The following is a 21,652-nucleotide window of genomic DNA, read 5'->3' on the forward strand; positions in this document are numbered from 1 at the left end:
TATTTATTTTCTCTCAGAGACATAAGTTAATGATGCAGTCATGTTAACAAATAAAAAAGGCATCATAGCTCAGGATCAGAGCCAAGTTTTATAGTAATATGAATGCAAGTGGGAGAACTGTATGACGTTCAATGGCAAGAATACTGAGTTGAAAATAATCTTTGCCGTAGTAGTCAGCAATGATTGCTAGGAATCACTGCGTATTTATTACCATCTCTGCAGCTGCCTATTCATTTGCGTGTACTAACTTATTCAGTCCTCACAACAGTCCTGTAAGTTAGGAGCCCCCATTTTATTGATAAAACTAGCGAGGCTTTGCTACTTGTGCACGGGCATATATAACGGAAGCAGCAAAGCCAGGATTCAAAGTCAAGCTGCCAGGCTCCAAACATTCACTTTAAAACATGAAACTATAGAAATTTATACTGAAAGCAAAGATTTTATTTCAGTAACATATCACCATCCATCACATTAATGTCATAAATTGCATTTTTATTGATTTGCAGTTTCCTTTGTATCTAATATGTAACACATTGAAAAATTTAGAGTTGTATGAAAATATGTTTATATATTGTTTTTTTCCATTTTAAACTATTTTTAAAGTATTTTTTACTGATTACGCTATTATAGTTTTCCCAATTTCCCCCCCCTTTATCCCCCCTCTGCCCTGCCCCTCCAACCCTCCAGCAACTCCCCACCCTTAGTTCATGTCCATGGGTTGTACATATAAGTCCTTTGAGTCCTCTGTTTCCTATACCATTTTTTTAATCTCTCCTTGTCTATTTTATGCCTACTGATTATGCTGCTTCTTCCCTGTACCTTTTCCCCACTATTCCTCCCTTCCCACTCCCCACTGAAACCCCTCCATGTGATGTCCATTTCTCTGATTCTGTTCCTGTTCTAGTTGTTTGCTTAGTTTTTGTTTTCATTGCTTTTCTTTTCTTTTAGGTTCATTTGTTGATAGTTGTGAGTTTGTTGTCATTTTACTGTTCATATTTTTTATCTTCCTTTTCTTAGATAAGTCCCTTTAACATTTCATATAATAAGGACTTACTGATGATGAATTCCTTTAACTTGACCTTATCTGGGAAGCACTTTCTCTGCCCTTCCATTCTAAATGAAAGCTTTGCTGGATAGAGTAATCTTGGATGTAGGTCCTTGCCTTTCATGACTTGGAATACTTCTTTCCAGCCCCTTCTTGCCTGTAAGGTCTCTTTTGAGAAATCAGCTGATAGTTTTATGGGCACTCCTTTGTAGGTAACTCTCTCCTTTCCTCTTGCTTCTTTTAGGATTTTCTCTTTATCTTTAATCTTGGGTAACTTAATGATGATGTGCCTTGATGTGTTCCTCTTTAGGTTCAACTTCTTTGGGACACTCTGGATTTCCTGGACTTCCTGGAAGTCTATTTCCTTTGCCAGATTGGGGAAGTTTTCCTTCATTATTTATTCAAATAAGTTTTCAGTTTCTTGCTGTTGTCCTCCTTCTGGCACCCCTATAATTCAGTTACTGGAACATTTCAGGTTGTCCCAGAGGTTTCTAAGATTCTCTACACTTTTTTCAATTCTTGTTTCTTCATTCTGTTCCGGTTGGATGTTTATTTTTTTTTCTTCTGTCCCATATCATTGATTTGAGTGCTGGTTTCCTTCCTGTCACTGTTGGTTGCCTGAATATTTTGCTTTATCTCATTTTGGGTATCTTTCATTTGTTTTTTCATTTTTCGACCAAGCTCAATCAGATCTGTGAGCATTTTGATAACCAGGGCTTTAAATTCTCCATCAGATAGGTTGGCTATCTCCTCCTCGCTTAGGTCTCTTTCTGAAGTTTTGCTCTGTCCTTTCATTTGGGCCATATTTCTTTGTCTTATTCTTGTAAGGGGGCAGGGCCATATTCACTGGGGCAGGGCAACCCTCTTTGCTGCCTGTGAGGGAGGGGCCAGAGAGGGAACAGTACAGCTTGCCTAGTCACTTTCCAAAAACTCTCATGTGAGACTGGGAGTTTCTCCCACCATGGCAACTGCTGCAGTCCACTGTCAACTGAGTCTCAGTTTCCCCTTGTCATCCCCACCTGCCTGGTCTGCTGCCTCACAGCAGTTTTTCTCAGCCCCCTGATGGCCTGCAAGGTCCTCCACCTTACCGGTCTGGTTGTTCTGATTGATTTTTTCTTTAATTCCTTGGTTGTCAGAGTTCTATGCAGTTTGATTTTCTGGCACTTCCAGTTGTTTACTGATTTTAGATTGGTGGTTGTCCTCCTTTCAGTTGTGCAAGGAAGCAAAGGGTTTCTACCTACACCTCCATCTTGGCCGGAACTTGTTTATATATTGTTTTTATTCATTTGTATATATTGAAGTAGCACTGAAAATTTAAAAGCAACTTAGTTAATTGCCACTTCATTGACAAGGCCTTTCTAGATGTGACTGATTTGCTCCTTTGATTGTCTGTACTATGTAACCATCTTAAAGCTCAAACTAAAATCTGCCTCATATCCTATCATTTTACATTCTACTGTAAATAATTTGGAGGCTGCATCTTAATTCATCATTATAACCCTTATAATACCTGCACTAGTGTGTTGAATAACCCTTAAGTATAAGTGTCACATGATTTCCTGAGGTTTGGTTGCAGAGTGCACCCTGCAAAAGCCGGAACTACACAAAGCCTGAGAAGTAAACAAAACCGCAAACAAGACGTCTTCTAGAAATGCACAGGAAGTTTTTTTTTTAAAGAACCATTTCTCATCCTTTGCCCAAGATAAACCAGCCCCATAAAACAAATTATGATTCTTTATCTCTTGACAATGTCACCTCTATTCCGTAAATATTTGCTTTCTAATTTTTATCTCCTTTAAGCATTTTTACAGATTCCAGCTTGTATTAACTACCAAGTTCTATAGGCTTTACCCCTAAATATATGTGACATCCACTTTCTTTATCACCATCTTTACTAATATAGACCAGAGGGTCTCAGTGTGGTCCGAGAACCAGCAGCATTAGCATTAACCTGGGCAACTGTTAAAAGTGAAAACTATCAGGCCCCATTCTAGTGTTCTATGCTTTAACAAGCCCTCTGATTCTGAAGTTTGAGTTTGCTCTAACCTAACACGTCTGAAATAGTCGTCTAAAAGGGTATGGTTTCCATACCTGGTCTACTTACCCTATTTAATACATACTCCATGAATCCACAGATTCCATCAGTGATTTTCCATTTCCTGGAGTAGTAATTTTCTTAAATATGTGTCTATTGACCCATTACAGAAGATAGTGAAGGCAATCCAGTGGGTCAAGACCAATATTTAATTTTTAAAAAGTGAAATTAGAGGAAAACAACATATCAGAAAGCATCACATATAGAAGAAATAAGTATTATTGTGTTAAACTTTGCTTCAGTTATGTGTGTTTATATGTGTGTGCGCATGCACACATGTGTATTTCCTATTACAGGTCATAATTTAAAAGGTTTGAACCCTGGCTGGTGTGTCTCAGTGGACTGAGCACCAGAATGTGAACCAAAGGGTTGCCAGTTCGATTCCCGGTTAGGGGACATGTGTTCTGATAGGAAAACATACAATTTTTTGCCTTAAGTATGGTTGTTAGCAGTCTTTAAAAATGCCTTAGGAAATGAGTAAACTGAGTTAAAATTAGTTTTCTTTGATGATTAATAATTTTGAAATGCCTCAGGATAATCTAACATTATTTCAGATTAATGTTAGTTTCAGGAACTCTATAGGATAATATAAATGTAGGTGTTTAAGATGTAGAGAAAAAAATGGACTCAATTTAATATGCACTGACCTCAGATTATACTCTAGATATTTTTTTCATCAAGATCCTGAAATGAGCTGCAATTTGGGGGAGGGGTTACCTCTTTTTTCATCAAAGTTGAAGGAAAAAAAATTATCCAGTTCCAATTAATCAGGCCCAACCAAAAAGTCAGTTATACTATAATTCATTCACAGAGCAACTAATTTACTAGATGCTTACTCTGAGCCAGCTACAGGCCTGAGTGCTGGGGACACAGAGATGAGAAGACAAAAACTCTTCCCTAGAGGTGCTTTTGTCTGAAGGGCTCTGTAAATTCCAGTGTCTGAGCAGCTGATTAGACAAGGAGGGCTTCTGGTGGGTCTTTCCTATTGATTTCTAAGCTAAGAGCAGAAACAAGTCTTTTATTTTCTTTTGATTTTCCATAGAATCTGGCACAGTGCTCTGCAGGCCATCAGGTACAATAGTTGATAAATGCTGATGACTACTCAACTCTTTCATTCACCAAATTAATCACTGTACTTGAAGAGAATATGAAAGGCAGCTGACTGATGGCCCAGTCTGTGCCAGTTTTGTTACATAAGGGGTTTGGTCAAAACAAAACATTCATCTGTGCAGTATAACAGCTATATCATCCAGAGCTTCATAAAGATGCCTAGTTCACTGAGGATTGATTATTCCTGACTACCCACCTCCCTTCCTAGGCAGACACACAGGGGAAATGAGAAACCTAGACGGTTTACTAATTTTTTTTTCACAAAAAGAAAATTTCCCCAGATTCCCTAGTAACCTATACAAATATTAAACCATCCTTACCAAGACATACAAAAAATGAGCTTTGGGTGAGGAATTTCCAGTCCTCATCTCAACTTCCAGGCTGCTCTTCTCCTGGTGATACCTGATTTTGTTTCATGGCTGCCAGACATGACAGGGCCTTACACATCACTTTCAGTCATTAAAGACGTTTCTTTCTTTTTTGTTTAAACCGTCCACAGTGTTCACGTGAAAACTGAATTTCACTTTTGATGAGAAGGAAAAACTGCATAATAAATTTGCAGTTATTCACTTTTAGAACTTGAAATTAAGACAGAATATGGCTACTTAGGGAGAAATGCAAAGATTACATTAATAGTCAATCACTGACAAGAAACCTAGATCACTTAATGATACTTCTCTGAATTATCCCAAATAGATATGTGCTAAGGAAGGGGCATACTGTTTATGCCCCTTCTAGCAAAAGTTAAGAGTTTTTACAACATGGACCTGTGTGAGGAGAATAGGAAAGCCCATAAAGAATAAATGGCTAATAAATAATAGGAATAGGAAAGCCCATACAGAATGGGATAATAAGCTAATAAATAACAGCATCATTTTAGAGAGACCCCAAAGCCAATCATAAATGAGTACTTCAGTATATCAAAGGGATAAAGTGAGCTAAAGCATAGATGTAACGCTTTAATGGTTACTGGCTAACAATTCACTTAAGGAGAGAGAAGGAACAAGATGGTAAGTGAGACAACAGAGTCACTATTTCTTAAGGAATGGGATCTCGAAAGAAGAATTTTGGAGCAAACTCTTGGAAGGGATGTTTGAGTCAAAGGATATAAACCTAGATAGAATGGAGAGGATATGCTGTCCTTTTCCACCTATCTATGCTCCATCTTTTTCTCTGTCTTCTTTATCTCTCTCCATATCTGCTTGCATTTCCCCTGTCTTCTTTCACATTTCTTTTCCTTAACTGAACACAACATAAACCTGAATCATTCTTTGTAATGTTTAATATGTATCTGTAATATTTAATATCTTATATAGAACTTTATAATATTTCTTGTATTTTGATAAAGTGAAATCCTCTTTCCTATAAATTTAAAAATGATCTGAGGTATTTAGACATCTATTTTTCTCTTCATTGACATTTATCTTTTACCCTTTTTATAATAAAAACTTGAGTGGCCTTCCAATCATTTCTTTCTCTCTGAGGCAATCAATGGCCCATATAAAAAAGGCTCTTCATCTCAGTTTGTGTCTAATAAGTTCTCTCACATTGAGGTCTATGTCCTTTTTTTCCTTTGTCTAATTCTACCCTTTATAAAAAGACTAATTTCAGTTTTTATATAAAATCATACATAAAATTTGCTATTAATTCACCATGCCACTTTCTTTTTAGGATAACTAATCCTAGCTTTTCGTTTACCTTTTAGGAGGCAGTATAATATACTGGTTAAGAGTACTGGTTCCAAATTCAGACAGACCAAAAATTTTAGTCCTCTGCCACTTACTACTTGTGTGACCCTGGGCGAGCTGCTTGACCTTACCAAGCCTCAGCTTTCTTAGCTACAAGACATGCATAATAATTGTACATACCTCATAGGGTTACTACAATATTAAATAAGTTTGAAGTTCTCTGCATATTGCTTAGCATATAGTCAACAAAAACTTCTAATCATCCTCATTTTTCAATAATCTACCTTTAACCAAAGCTTTTCAAATAAGATGGCTCTCTTCTTAACCCCTATATTTTTCAAGTCCTCCTTGTGTCAAAATATTGGACTGCATAGTTTCTAACTACATGCTATACCTTTATTTTAACCCACTCTCAAGTTGTCCTTAATGTACCACTTAAGTTGATTTCATGTTTAAGAATGTCTTTCTCTTTGGAGCTATAGGAAATAATCTACTTCTTAACTTCTCATCTATTCTTTGAGATAAAAGATAGATTATCAGCCCTGGCTGGGTGACTCAGATAGTTGTAGTGTCATCCCATAAACCAAAAGGTTGCAGGTTCGATCCCCAGTCAGGGCACATACCTGGATTGTGGGTTTGATCCCAGTAGGGGTGCATACGGAAGGCAACCAATCAATGTTTCTCTCTCACATCAATATTTTTTTTCTCTTTCTCTCAAATCAATAAACATATCCTCTGGTGAAGATTAAAAAAAATTTTTTTTCTTTTATTGATTACAAAGAGAGGGGAAGGGAGGGAGAAAAAGTGGGAGAGAAACATTGATATGAGAGAGAAACATTGATCGGTTGCCTCTCACACGTGCCCTGACTGGGCACTGAATCCACAACCCGGGCATGTGCCCCGACGGATCAAACTGGTGACCTTTCACATTGCAGGACAAGGCCCAACCAACTGAGCCCCATTGGCCAGGGCCTGGGACAGGATTTTTTAAAAAATGTTTAGGAAAAAAAGGGTAGATTATTATTGTCTCTATCCAAACAGATTAATAAATAGGGTCTAGAAGCTTAATGAACTGAAAAGAGGCAAAATGGTCAGTGAGAAGGACTAAAATGGAGTACTACCATTCATGATACTTTATATTCTGATCAGCCAGCCTTGCTGGATTTGCCTGAATTTACTAACTTGCTCCATTTGTTAAATACATATTGAACAATGTGCTAGAATATAAAAGGTTAAAAAGAGATCTGGTTCCTGACCTGAGGAACTTCCAGAAAATAATAAAATTAATGGTTACCATACAATAAGGGTCTTACTAGAGACATTAGCAGAGTGAAATGGACGGACAGTGGACAGATATCCAAATCAGATTGCATTCCAATGTTTTGTCTTAATAATGGGTGAAAAGGGCTCTGAGTCTAAAAAGAACACTTAACTCCTACTTCCTTTCTAGCAGCTTCGGCATAAAGGAAGATATATTAATGTTTAAATCTACAAAAAAGGAAGTGATAAAGTATAACAGAAAAACAACAAAAATTGTGGATATTGAGTGCCCACCCCACCCACCAGTCCCTCCGCCCTCCCCGTTTCATGTTTTTTGAACTTGGGTAAGTAACCTCCCACTCTGGACTTACTTTGGCCTTGCCTATCAAGCATATTCTATGGCAGGGCTGAAAAAGATGACTGATCAAGGTCCCTCCCATTGACCTCTACAATTTGGACATTTCCCGATCCAAAAAGGCAGGCAGGAATCTTCTCCAGGAGTAGGAGGTGGGGTCTAGGGAGCAAGGGACAGTGAAGGAGGCCGAAGCCAGTTCTCACCGAGAGGATCTTATCACCCTCCTGGAGCCGCCCGTCCAGGGCCGCAGCCCCATTCTCTTTGATGCTGCTGACGTAGATGCCACTGTCGTTGGAGATGTATTGCTGATCTGTCCCACCGACGATGTTGAAGCCCAGCCCTAAGAAAATGATGGAGGAGTTGTGAAGGAGATAGGGGTGAATAAAAACCAAGGGATTAAGGAAGATGAGAGCCCTGGCTGGTGTGGCTCCGTGGATTGAGCACTGGCCTGCAAACCAAAGGGTCGCTGGTTCAATTCCCAGTCAGGGCACATGCCTGGGTTGTGGGCTAGGTCTCCAATGGGGGCGTGTGAAAGGCAACCACACATCAATGTTTCTCTCTTTCTCCCTCCCTTCTCACCTGTCTAAAAATAAAGAAAATCTTAAAAAAAAATAAAATAAAGAAGAAGAGAAAGAAAGAGAAAAGGCCTAGTGGAGAGGAGAGGTTGATGAGTCAGACTATGATGTAACTGGTGAAGTCAGTGAATAGTATCACCAGCAGAGGTCAAGAGTATCTAGAGCTGCCCACTCCGATCAGGTAGAACTAAAAATACAAACATGGTGATCAACATGGTCTGTCGAGTATAAAAAAAATCGATGCTGAGTGAAATAATGGTGATTCTTGTTAAGATGTGCTTCCATTCACGTTTGATTCTGACCTATTGATGGCATTCAGTGGACCGAGCTCTTGACTTTCCTGTTATTAATGTTAACGGAATTAGCTGTGTTCATGAGAAGAAGCTATGCTTTTAACTAATTAGCAAAAAAACTATTCCTAATTTAGTGGGACAGAGATTCCTAACCAAACTTTCCCTTCCACACTTCTCCCAACCTTTGGGAGAGTTTGTGTATGGTGGTGTTTCGGAAGAAATGGTTTTGGGAGTCTCATTTATTTTTTTCTATGTTGAGTTAGGGGACAGTAGTGTAAGTGTTGGCAGGGAACCTGGGAAAGAGAAAGGTAACTGATGCTTCATGATAGAAGTAAATTACCAAATTCACTCTTCTTTCCTTTTCTACCTCAAGCGCAAACAATCACATACTTGGGTAGAGTGACTGTTAAGTTTTATTTGCAGTAGAAAACTGACTACTCATGATTAGCAACTCCTCATTTCTCCCTCTTCCCCACCCCGGCAACCACCATCTCTTCTTTGCTTCCAGAAGTGACTACTTTAAATGGGCATAAAATTTCAGTTACACAAGATCAGTTAAGTTCTAGAAATCTGATGTACAACATTGTGCCCATACATAACAATAGTGTATTGTACCCTTAAAAATCTGTTAAGAGACTAGATATCATTTAAGTGTTTTTAACGCACTAAAATAAAATTTAAAAACCAGAAAGAAAACTGACTACCAAAGCACTATTTCCATGGACCAACCACTTAGCTGTGGGAAGGATTTCAGTTTACTTAAAACCATTGTTATAAAGGGACTTTACCTATGCATTAAAAAGATAAGGAAACAAAGGAACTTCCCTAGGGTTGTCTTTGTGTTAGGTACTGTAGAATTCAGAGCCAGGGTGAAAAGAGAAAGGAGACTGGAACCAAACGAATATGTGGTAGCACAATTGGGAGGCACAGCCATTAGCCTACTACTGGTTTCAGTAAAAAGCAGATACTTGAAGAGACATGTGTGGGCTTTCTAAAACTTCTACTCACTGGTGGGATGAGAGCTTACATGTAAAATTCATAGTATTACTATAAGCACTAGAAAATTAATCTGTGATTTAGGGAAACACATGGCTGAAGAGAGAAGCAGCAGGAAATATGTAATTTAAACAGCATAAGCTGTGCACAGAATATCTGCAGCTAGAGAATGAAAAGAAGGATTTAAGACACATGATAGAACTACTTCTGGAAGATGACTATTTCGACTACCTGGAAGTGTGGGGTATGAGAAATGGAAGTTACTAAATGGCTTATTTTAGAACACTCTTAATTTGTATTACAGTGTGTGGCAAGTGCTGAAAAGGGGATGTTGGGTAGTTATTTGAGATAAGATGGAAAGGTAGGTGGAGCCTATCTTATGAAAGGCTTTGAAATGACCTCAAAACTGTGAGCAAGGTGGCTGAGGCCAACTAGCAGCGTTTCTCAGTATCGGAACAAATTGTTTGGAGAAAATCTTTCAATGAAATCCAACATCCTCACCAAACACTGCAGCTGCCTCTGGAAATCTGGGGTAGGAAGCATGTGTTAATAAGCAGGTGAATGCAATATAGTACAATGGTAAGAAAGAGGAGGGACTTTACTGCTGGGTCTTTAAACTTACGGAACAGTGTCTAAAAAAGAAGTGTGGATGAAATCTTACTCAATTTTTCTATAAACAAGTGCAGTCTACTCCCTCCAGAAATCATGTTACACAGGCATGTTTATAACCTACTGCTACTTCAGTTGTAAATGAGTCACACCACTTAACATGAGAACCCTTGAACTGATGTGAAATCCCTTTCTTCAGCCAGAACTTTTACAGAACAAAACTCCCTTATAGTTCAAGGCACTGCTGCGACAAACAGAAGCCACCAAAGCACTGAGCAGCAGCAACAGTGCCGATTCAAATCTAAAAATGATCCTCAGTTCATTTGTTCATTAAAGAGTACTGATGTTTTACCACATGTCAGGCACTGTCTTATGTTCTGAGAAAGACATAAAGCTAAACTAGACAGTCCCTGCTTTAACCACAACCAAAAATTTACCCTTTCCCCTGTCCCTTTTAGATTTTGCAGACTCAAATTAAAATCAGAAGACCTGGTCACAAATTCAACTCCGTAACTTAACAGACAATTAGTCAGTGTTCTTCTGATCCTCAGCTTCATTTTCTGTAACACGAGGATTAGAAATGCTGCCCGCTCTATCTCAAAAGGTAATTGTTAGGGTCCAATAATCTTAACAAATCTGTAAAAAATCCTTCTAAACTAGACAGTTGCCAAACTAAGTAACCGTACTGAGAGTAGTTGTCAATAAACGAGTAGTACCGACTACAGCCCCAAACCAGATAGTCTGATGAAAAAAGGACAACCAACTATACAGTACGAATGTAAGCAGTCAAGGAAGACAGAGAGATTAAAAAGTCCATCCACCTATTAATAGGACAAGACTGGACTGGAACTCAAACTTTAAGTATGTCTATAACCTATGACCCAGACATTTCCCCTCATGAGTGGTTTCTAGCACAAGTAGTATTTAAAATAAGCAATAATCAGTCCAGTACATGCACCAACCAGCTGCAACAGATGTCAGCTTGGCAACAGAAGGGAAAAGAACTATCCCAGTATATATCTGCATAGTATCGACTGTGTCCTAGAACAAACTTCCATAAACAGAGTGGGCCACACATTCAAGTTTGTTCAGGAGTCTTGATATACACCTGCAATCAAAATATTCCTGTACAGCCCTGGCTGGTGTGGCTCAGTGGACTGAGTGCCGGAGTGTGAAGAAAAGGGTCACCAGTTCAATTACAAGTCAGGGCATATGCCTGGGTTGCGGGCCAGGTCCCCAGTGCGGGGCATGCAAGAGGCAACCACACATTGGTGTTTTTCTCCCTCTCTGTCTCTCCCTTCCCCTCTCTCTACAAATAAATAAATAAAATCCTTAAAAAATATATTACCCTTTAATTTCAAAAGCACCTCAGTTTGGACCAACGTGATCATCCTATCTATAAGTGATAATGTAAGAATATGTTAGTTGCAGTATGTTTTGTGATTGTGTGAAAACTGCCAGCAATTTAGGTGTCCGTCCTTTGGGGAAGAGATTACTAAAATATAGTTAAAAGTTAGAAGCATTGAATAATCACATGCAAAGTAATGGAGGCTTAAAATGTAATGTTGATATTAACAGCACAATATCTCCTTGTAAATTAAAAGCCCATGCACACAAAACAATTACCTATCTACAAAAATACATGCATATTTAAGGACATGTGGAGACACATTAGCGTGGGTAACTATTAGGGAAGGATATATTAGGTAGGAGAGAGAGTAAACCAAGCCAGGGAGGAGGAAGGAGACATGTCTCACCCACTAACTCAGCAGTCCTGAACGTGGCCCGACAATATTGCCAGGGGTTCCGAATATCACAAAGAAACACCATGACAGCACAGAAGGAGGGCAGTCCTTGAAATTCTATGTACCATTTCCACTATCTGGGAAAGAAAGCCTTTGACACTGTGTATTCATCCCAAGGTCTAGAAGGGGGAAGAGGAAGGGGTCCACAGTGCCTAAAGAAGAATCCCATAAAATGACTGGTTAATTGCCTACCTCTGGTCACTATCTGGTTTAGGAGGGAGTCCCTAGTGCTTGCAGAAAGAGCCCATAAAGAACTTCTGGTAACTGCCTCAACTTTAATTAACTGCCTCTGGTCACACATCTGTTTTACAACAAGATGAACAAGTAGAGTCTGGAGCAAGATAAGATTCGGGCTAACAGACTCCCGCACAGACCTAAGTTTGGGTAGGCACATACCCCGACAATCAATATGTAACTGCTTCGCCCCCATCCCACCAGCTGTATAAATTCTCATACAAAGGACCTGATGCTCTTGCCGCCCTTGCTTTTGTCACCCATGTTCTTGCCTTTCTCCCCAACCTCAGCTAGGCCTGTTCTCTTCCATGAGAACATATCCCTACTAAGCCCTGCTTACGTGCTGATAGACTTGCTGATCTGTAATTCTTTACTGCATCAGCAAGAACCAAGTTTCTCCCATAACAGATGTAGGATGAGGTTAGAAATGAAGGGTAAAAACAAAACCAAAAAAGGATCTTGTATGTATTGATGATGATAATGTGTTATGGAGCTAAAGGATATAATTAACTCAGTTCTCAGCACCTACAATCCAAAAGGAGTTAAAGGGAGAGGGCAAAGAAAAAGACCTAGACTCGATGGACTTTAAAAAAAAATAAAAATGAAAATGTGGTGTGAACCAAACTATCTCAACTGGAGTCACTAATATGGGGGCCAGGGGACTAAAATGGAGTCAGGAGGCTATTAAGAAAGTGGGGCCTATGCAGCCTTTTCACATTTGTGCCTCAGTTCTCAGAGCTGCTCTGCTATGAGGTTGCTGAATCTGTTGCCAAACTCAGCTCAACGCTGAGTCATAAATATCCTGAACAACAACCAATGCATGGGCACATGGACTTTACCTCTTTCTCGTAGTTTGTGCCGACGTTGTTTGCGTAGTGGAGATAACCAAGCCTTGTTAACCTGGCCAATGACCCTTCATTTGCACGAAAGAATTCCATTTTGTGATTTTTGCCTTCATGAATCGTTTCTTTGTTCTCCAAGCACAATTTACATTGCTACCTGAATCTGTATCTTGGGCTGCAGCTCCTTTTGCTCATATAAATGCTCTTTACTCTTTACTACGGTCCAAAATTAATTTTGGTTTACTGTGGCAAGATTAAAATGGGTTGCTTAAAAAGTCTTGAATTTGGAAGTCTCTAAAGCAAAAAAAGTAAAATTGGCATAAGAATGACACCTCCTTCTCCAGAGGACTGGGAGAGAAAGAGTGTGCCTAGTTTAAGAGCTTTGGAAAATTAAACAAGAAATGCCTTCTTATGGATTCTTCCTGTTTCCACGTCTGGACCTTGAGCTTATTTATGAATTAGAGCAGTAATGACAACAGCAACACCTAACATTTATTAAATATGCACCACATACTATGCTGTGCACTTTACATATATTATCTTATTTAATCTTCTCAACAAACACATGAAGTGATTATTACATTTTACAGATGAACTTAAAATGTGAGACAAGAAATTAGGTAATTTTTCAAAAGGTCAGTTAGCTCTTAATAAAGCCAAGACACTAAGTTGGGATGTTTGATTCCAAAGTGTGAGTTTTAAACCATTTTGTTATACTGTATCTCTGTAGAAAATATGAATAACTGCTTTAGAAAAAAAGCAGTTGGGCTGGTTCTGAATAAGAAATGTGGGGATAACTGTCATAGAACAGTCCCCAAGGGTAATATATTCCAGAAGAAGAACTGGTCATTCTGGAGTTCTGTTACCTTAGTCAGAGTCCCCCCATTGCCTACTTTCAGGCCAGAGAAGGAAAAACCCTTCATTTCATCCAGATTCTTATCTATTAAATCTAAAAGTTATTAAGGTACAAGACCAGTGTTTAACAATGGTATTGTAGAAATAACAATTCTGAACATAATTAAAATGAAACAAAATATTCTGATAACACCAATGATAATAGCCACTTGTTGAGTTATGAACACCAGATTGACAACCTATTTTCCCCCTATTTACCTGCTTTTTCTATCCGAAGATAATCTTATAATTTCCCCTAGACATCAACCCAACTCTACTGAACACACAAACCACTATTTATTTTATTTATTTTGTGATAAAATAAAGATACCATAAAATCAAACTATTGGACACACAAATTGCTGTTTAGTAGTAAAATATATGTAACATAACATTTAACATTTTAAGCATTTTTAAGCATGTAACATTAATTCAGTGGCACTAAGTACATTCATAATGTTGTGCAACCACCCCCACCACACATCTCCAGAATTTTTGTAAAGATTTTATTTATTATTTAGAGAGGGAAAGGGATAGAGGAAGAGAGGGAGAGAAACATCAATGTGTGGTTGCCTCTCACACACCCCCTACTGGGGACCCAGGCCACATGTGCCCTGACTGGGAATCGAACTGATGACCCTTTGATTCACAGGCTGGCACTCAATCCGCTGAGCCACACCAGCCAGGGCTTTTTTTTTTAAGATTTTATTTATTTAACATCTCCAGAACTTTTTATCATACCATACAACAAAAATTCTGTACCCATTAAAGAATAACTCCTCATTCCTCCTTCCTCCACCCCCCTGAGAACCTCTGTTATACTTCCTGTGCCTATGAGTTTGCCTATTCTATATACATCATAAAGTGGAATCACACAATATTTGTTCTTTGTATCCTGCTTATTTCCCTTTGCACGTCTTCCAGGTTCACCTTGTTGTAACATGTACCAGAATTATTTCACTCCTTTTAAAGGATGAGTAATAATCCACTGTACGTATATACTACATTTTGACCATCCAGTCATCTGTCAGTGTACATTTTACTGTTTCCGCATTTTGGCTGTTGTGTACAATGCTGCAGTAACACGGGTGCACAAATATCTGCTCAAGTCCCTTCTTTCAGTCCTTTTGGATAAATACCTCAGAACTGAATTGCTGGTTCACATGGTAATTCTACATTTAACAATTTAATGAACTACCCACACTCATGAGGAACTGTTTTCCACAGTGGCTGCAGCATTTTACATTCCAAGAAGCAATGTCCAGGATTCTACTTTCTCCACATCCTTGCCAACATCTGTTATTTTCATTGTTTTGTTTTTTGGACCTTTTTTTTTTTTTGGATAATAGTTATTCTAATAGAGATGAAGTGGTATCTCATTGTTGTTTTGATTTACATTTCCCTAAGGCTAGTGATGTTGAATTTATCTTTTCGTGAACTTAATGGCGATTTGTATACCTTATTTCAGGAAATTTCTATTCAACTCCTTTGCTTATTTTGAAGTGGGTCTGTAGTTGTTGAGCTGTAAGAGTTCTTTATATATTCTGGATATTAATCTATTATCAGATACATGATGTACAAATATCTTCTCCCATCCTGTGGGTTACCTATAACTTTATGTATCTTTTGATACACAAAATTTTTAATTTTGCTAAAACCCATTTTTTTTCTTTTGTTGCCTGTGCATTTGGTGTCATATCCAAAAATCACAAAATATATTGTCATGAAAATGTTTCCTCTACCTTTTCTTCTAGGAGTTTTATAATTCTAGCTCTTAAATTTATTAGGTGTTAATTTCTGTATATGAAGTAGGACAAGGATCCAACTTCACTCCTTTGCATGTGAATATCCAGTTTTCCCAACACCATCTGTTTAAAAGATTTCCCCTCCCCTTGTCCAAAATCACCGGACAATGTATGAGAAGGTTTATTTCTGGGGTCTATTCTATTCCATTGCTCCATATATCTGTCCCTATGTCAGTAATGCAGTTTTGAGTACTGTAACTCTGAAGTATGTTTTGAAACCAGGAAGTTGTGAGTCCTCCAACTTTGTTCTTTCTTTTCAAGATTGCTCTGGCTATTAGGAGGGCCCTTGAGATTTCATTTGAATTTTAGGATGGAGTTTTCTGTTTCTGCAAAAAAGATGACAATATTTTGGTCGAGATTGCATTGAGTTTAGAGATTGCTTTGGAGAGTACTGCTTCCTTAACATTATTAAGTCTCATAATCCTGAATGTGGGATGTACTTCTACTTATGTTTTTAATTTCTTTCAAATTTTATAGTTTTCAAAGTACAAGTTATGGCCTCCTTGGTTAATTTACTTGTATTTTATTCTTTTTGATGTTATTTTTAATGAAATTGTTTACTTAATTTCCTTTTCAGATTGTTTACTGTTAATGTGTAGAAACAACTGATTTTGTGTTTTAATTTTGTATCCTGCAATTTTGCTGAATTTGTTGTTAATTTAACAGGGTCTTTTGTGTGTGTGTGTGTGTAGAATCTTTAGAGTTTTCTCCCTACAAGAACATTGTGTCTTATGTAAATAGAGACAATTTTACTACTTCCTTTCTAATTCGTATGCCTTTTATTTCTTTTTCTTGCCAAAGTGTTCCGACTAGAACTTCTAATACTATGTTAAATAGAAGTGATGAAACAGACATTCACTCCTGTTTGTTCCTGATCTTAAAGGAAAAGCTTTCATTACTATATCACTGAGTATGTAAGCTGTGGATTCTTCATATATGGCTTTTATGATGTTGAGGAAGTTTCTTTCTATTCTTAGTTTGTTGAGTGTTTTTAACATGAAATGGTGTTGAATTTCCTCAAACACTGTCTTGTATCTGTTGAGATAATCATGGTTTTTTTCTTCATTCTATGAATATGTTGTATCAATTGACTTTCTCAAATTTATTTGCATTCTTGGAACAAATTCCACTTTGTCATGGTATATAATTCTCTTAATATGCTTTTGAATTACAACAGTGTAGCTCTATGATCAGCCTAGCTTTCTGTATGGAAGCAATTTCTGGATCACAACCACAGGAAGCAGGGCCCATATTCAATAGAGCCTAACAGCTTCAATGAGCTGATGAGAAAGGGATCAAGGTTTGGAGAGGCTGAGCCTTGGCAGGGTAGCTCAGTTGGTTAGAGAATCATCCTGATACACCAAGGTTGTAGGTTTGATCTCTGATAAGGGAACATACAAGAAGCGACCAATGAATGCATTAATAAAGTAGAACAACAAATCGATGTCTCTCTCTTATTCTCTCTCTCTCTCCCTCCCTCCCTCTCTAAAATCAATAAATAACTTTTAAAAAAGTGTTCTTTAAAGTTTGCAGAGGTAGCAAGAAATTATAGGGTTCTGGAAAGGAGCTAGTTATACACAAAAAAAGACCTCCAGGTAACTAACTACATGTGTCTTCGTCAAGTACTAGGCCATATATATGTTGAATGAAACCCCACAAGGTTGGACAAACAAAAACTAGAAGTTATAGGCTAAATAATTCTCAGAGTTCACACAAGGCAAGGAAGCTTCAAGTTCTGACTAGCCAGAATGAAAATCCTCAATGATTCACTTGGAAATTCAGTAGAGATCCTCTTAGAACATATCTCATGTATAGCGTCCAACTGTCCCTGAAGTGAATGTGACTTTAGAACCACTCTAGAAAAGCTTACGAAGGAGCCTTAAAGAGATCAAACTCATGCAAGTTACTTAACTGCTTAAAAGCAGTTACTTAACTGCTTTTCAAAACAAAGTGCAATGATGTAATGTTAACAATGTTTCTATATGAAAACAAAATGCAGACACTCAACAATGTAATATTCACAACAACTGCAATCTAATTAAAAATTATTAACATGCTGCCCAGCCCCGTGTGGCTCAGTTGGTTGGAGCATTATCACCTGTATCAAAATATCAGGGGTTTAATTCCAGGTCAGGACACATAACCAAGTTGTGGGTTTGGTCCCCAGCTGGGGAGTGTGCAGAAGACAACCAACTGATGTTTCTCTCACATCAATGTTTTTCTCTCTCCCCTCCTCTTCCTCTCTAGAATCAAGAAATACATATATTTCAAAAAATTTAATTATCAGTATGCTAGGAAGCAAGAAAACATGACCCATAATCAAGAGAAAAACTCAAAAGAAACAGAAACAGAAGTAATAGAGGATGAAACTAGTAGATGAGGATGCTTAAAAAGCTATTATAACTATGTGAAAATGACTGAAGTCAAATGAAATGAGAAAATGGGTGATTTTTTTCAAGCCTCTAATCCATTTCGAGTTGATTCTGTGTATGTTGTATGATAGTAGTTCAGCTTCATTCTTTTGCATGTGGCTGTTCAGTTTTCCCAAAGCCATTTATTGAAGACTGTATTCTTTCCCTGTTATATATTCTTAGCTCCTCTGTCATAAATTAATTGACCATGTATACATGAGTTTATTTCTGGACTCTATTCTGTTGTATTGATCTAAATATGAAAATGGAAGATTTTAAAAAATAAAACATATATTTGAAAATTCCATCTAAAAGAAAAATACAGTAAATATGATTAACATCAGATTTAATACCACAGAAGAAAAGATCAATGAACTTTAAGAAACCATAACAGAAATGAATTCAGTAAAGTAGCAGGATACAAAATAAATATCCAGAAATCAGTTGCATTTTTATATACCAATAATGAACTATCAGAAAGGGAAATTAAGCATTAAAAAAAAGAACTCTAGGAATAAATTTCACCAAGGATGTAAAAGACTTGTGCCTGGAAAAATATGAGACACTGAAGAAAGTAACTGAAGAAGATACAAATAAATAGAAACATACCATTTTCATGGATAGGAAGAATTAACATCATTAAAATGTCCATACTACCCAAAGCAATCTATAGATTCAATGCAATTCCTATCAAGGTACCAACAGCATATTTCAAAGAATTAGAACAAATGTTTCAAAAATTTATGTGGAAACACAAAAGACCCTGAATAGCCATAGCAATCTTGAGAAAGAAGAACAAAGTTGGAGGCATCACACTACCTGATATCAAACTATAAGGCCACAGTAATCAAAACATCGTGGTACTAGGATAAAAATAGACATACAGATTAATGGAACAGATTAGAGAGCCCAGAAATAAATCAATGCCTGTATGGTCAATTAATATTTGACAAAGAGGGCAAAGACATACAATGGGGTAAAAACATTTAATTTTTCAACTCTAAAAATAAGTTTTATTAATACCCTCATTTTTCTAGCTAAAACAATTTTATTAACGTGAGTGAGGTAACTTGCCTAACATCACAGAGCTAGCAACTCGGGCATTCTGGCTCTTAATTATTATGCTCTGCTGCTCATTGCAATTGTATTAAAATTCAATTCTCTTTTGCATCCACAGTGCTTAGCACAGAAACTTGCCCTATAGTTATTGCTGAATATAATGGAACCTCAGTTCTCAAGATTATTGTGTTCCGGAAGGCTGTTCGACAAGCGATTTGTTCAAAAACTGAGAGACACGTGACTGATCATACAGGTATCAGCAGGAAACCATTGTTGGGTCGAAAACTGTAGTTTTGTTCCACAACCAAGACATTTTTTCTGTGAAAAACTTGGTCAAAAAATGAATTGGTTCGAGATGAGAGATGTTGGAGAAGCGAGGTTTGACTGTAAATGTGTGTGGACTGCAATGAGTCAAATGAATGAGTCCAGAGGTTAAATGACTAGGCATCTTTTGACCCCAAACTAATATATTCCCTGGAGAAACTCTCTAATCCAAAGATGAAATATGTCACTTGTCATTTTTTTTACCTCTCCCAAAAGACAGTAACAAATATGTACTGACAAACTAAGACAGAAAGGGAAAATTTTTTCATCTCAAAGTAACAGAAAGACGCTGAAACAATAAAAGAAATATATTATGCCACAGTCAGTCTCTCCCCATTCCAGGGCTTCATCAGATGGAGGCAAAGAATAAAGCCTAGCAAAGATGTTTCAGGCAGTACCCAACAGGATGTGCACCGGGGCCTCTTTTTATTGCTCCTGAACTTCTTTCAAAGATCTGGGTGGACGTTCTTATTCTATCATTCCAGAATAAGCCCTTGTTCAAGCGCTGAATGTAAATGCCTCGCCTCTACTTTATACATCATGTCTCTGTCATCTCCCTTGATTTTGAAATGTTTCAATCTTTTCATTTTGCTTATTACAGCCTGTATCCTTGCCACGGCCCTCTTTTCAACTTTCTCTTACTCTACCTCTTCTTGCCCAACACATGGTAAACTGTACAATGTATATTCATTGTATGAGTACACCTTAGTTTTGTACAAGGGGAGAATAACATTATCTAATTTGTTTCCAAAATACTTCCTACAGGCATTTATTATTTTCTTGGGTCTTTTGCCTGAAATGGTTCATTGACTCTGACTCATCAAGGAATAAAACATATCTAATTAAGATCCATAGCTCTTTCATTATTCTACTTCTTGAAGTTACTTAACACATGCCTACCATAATAATCCTCCTATTAGACTGCAATATTCTTAAAATTGGGATCATTTAAAATTTTTTATTCTAGTATCCATGATTTCTAATCATAATATAGTAAACACTAAGTGAATATTTTAAAAATCAGTTTCCCTTCATTTCAGAGACTCCTGAGACTAACAGTTTGTTCTGAATCATAATCTAAGTATAAATTTCTTCCTCAATGTTGCTTTTATTTTTTTTAGAGATTTTATTTATTTATTTTTAGATAGAGAGGAAGAGAAATATCCACGTGCGAGAGAACCATTGATAGGTTGCCTCTTGCATGCACCCTGACAGGGACCGAACCCACAACCCAGGCATGTGCTGGGAAAGGGAATCAATCTAGCAACCTTTCAGTTTGCAGGACCATGACCAACCCACTGCGCCACACCAGTCATGGCAATAATGCTACTTTTATTCAAATATAGCTACTTTGCTGCCTAGTTACATGACTTTACAAAGTATTTCTACAGTTAAGCACCTATCAGCTTGCCTTTCTACTACTTCAAAGTAATTCCTAGATATTCAACACTTTATAGTTATTCCTAAGGATGTTCTTGAAAAAAAAATCTTAATAAGACTGATTCTTGAAGCAATCTTCTCTCTATGTAGTTTCCCATCTATTCCAGCTCCTTGTTTCTGGTATTAATTTCCTATCCATTATAACACATTATGTCCAAACTCATTCTTTCAGTCTTAAACTATGTTTATGGAGAACCTTGTTTATGACTTGTTGAAAGCTGAAACAGACTATGTTACTGGTTCAATTTACTTAACAACACTCCTAGTCATTTCATAAATATTTGCTGACCATGTTGTGTCTTATCTCAGGCAAGGTGTCATGAAAACAAGGGATGAAATATATATCCTTTGAATGAGAAGAGCTTAGAGTAAAGTAGAGGAAGGAGGAGAAACAAGGAAGGAAGCAAATACAAAAATAAACACTAAGATAGGGATATGCACCAAGTCCCATAATAGCAAAAAGATAAAAGTAAAACTTTCTGTGATAGTTCAGAGCCTCGATTTTTAAGTCACACAGACCTGGATCCAGTTCTTAACACTGCCGCCTAAAGAGCTGTGGGACAACTTCCAGTCAAGATGGCAGCATAGGTAAACAGGGCTCACCTCCTCGCACAACTACATCAAAAGTATAGCTAAACTACAGAACAACCATTATTGAGAACCACCAAAAATTGAGCTGAATAGAAGTCCTACAACTATGGAATTAAAGAAGAAACTACTTCAAGATGGGTAGGTGGGGCAGACTCACAGGATGGGCTGGTCCCACACACATACACGTGTGGTGGACAAAAATCAGGAGAGACATCTTGGGA

At 37.5% G+C, this 21,652-nt stretch overlaps 1 protein-coding gene across 1 annotated transcript in view; it reads right to left on the reverse strand.

Annotated features, from left to right (window-relative positions):
- SYNJ2BP (synaptojanin 2 binding protein) overlaps window positions 1–21,652 on the reverse strand; it is a 38,075-nt gene that overhangs the window by 8,411 nt on the left and 8,012 nt on the right. The window contains exon 2 of the mRNA XM_024567534.4: window positions 7,757–7,893. Within this exon, the coding sequence (XP_024423302.1) occupies window positions 7,757–7,893 (137 nt within the window). The remainder of the gene's footprint in view (window positions 1–7,756; window positions 7,894–21,652) is intronic.

Source organism: Desmodus rotundus, chromosome 7, assembly GCF_022682495.2.
Source record: "Desmodus rotundus isolate HL8 chromosome 7, HLdesRot8A.1, whole genome shotgun sequence".
NCBI classification, from domain to species: domain Eukaryota; kingdom Metazoa; phylum Chordata; class Mammalia; order Chiroptera; family Phyllostomidae; genus Desmodus; species Desmodus rotundus.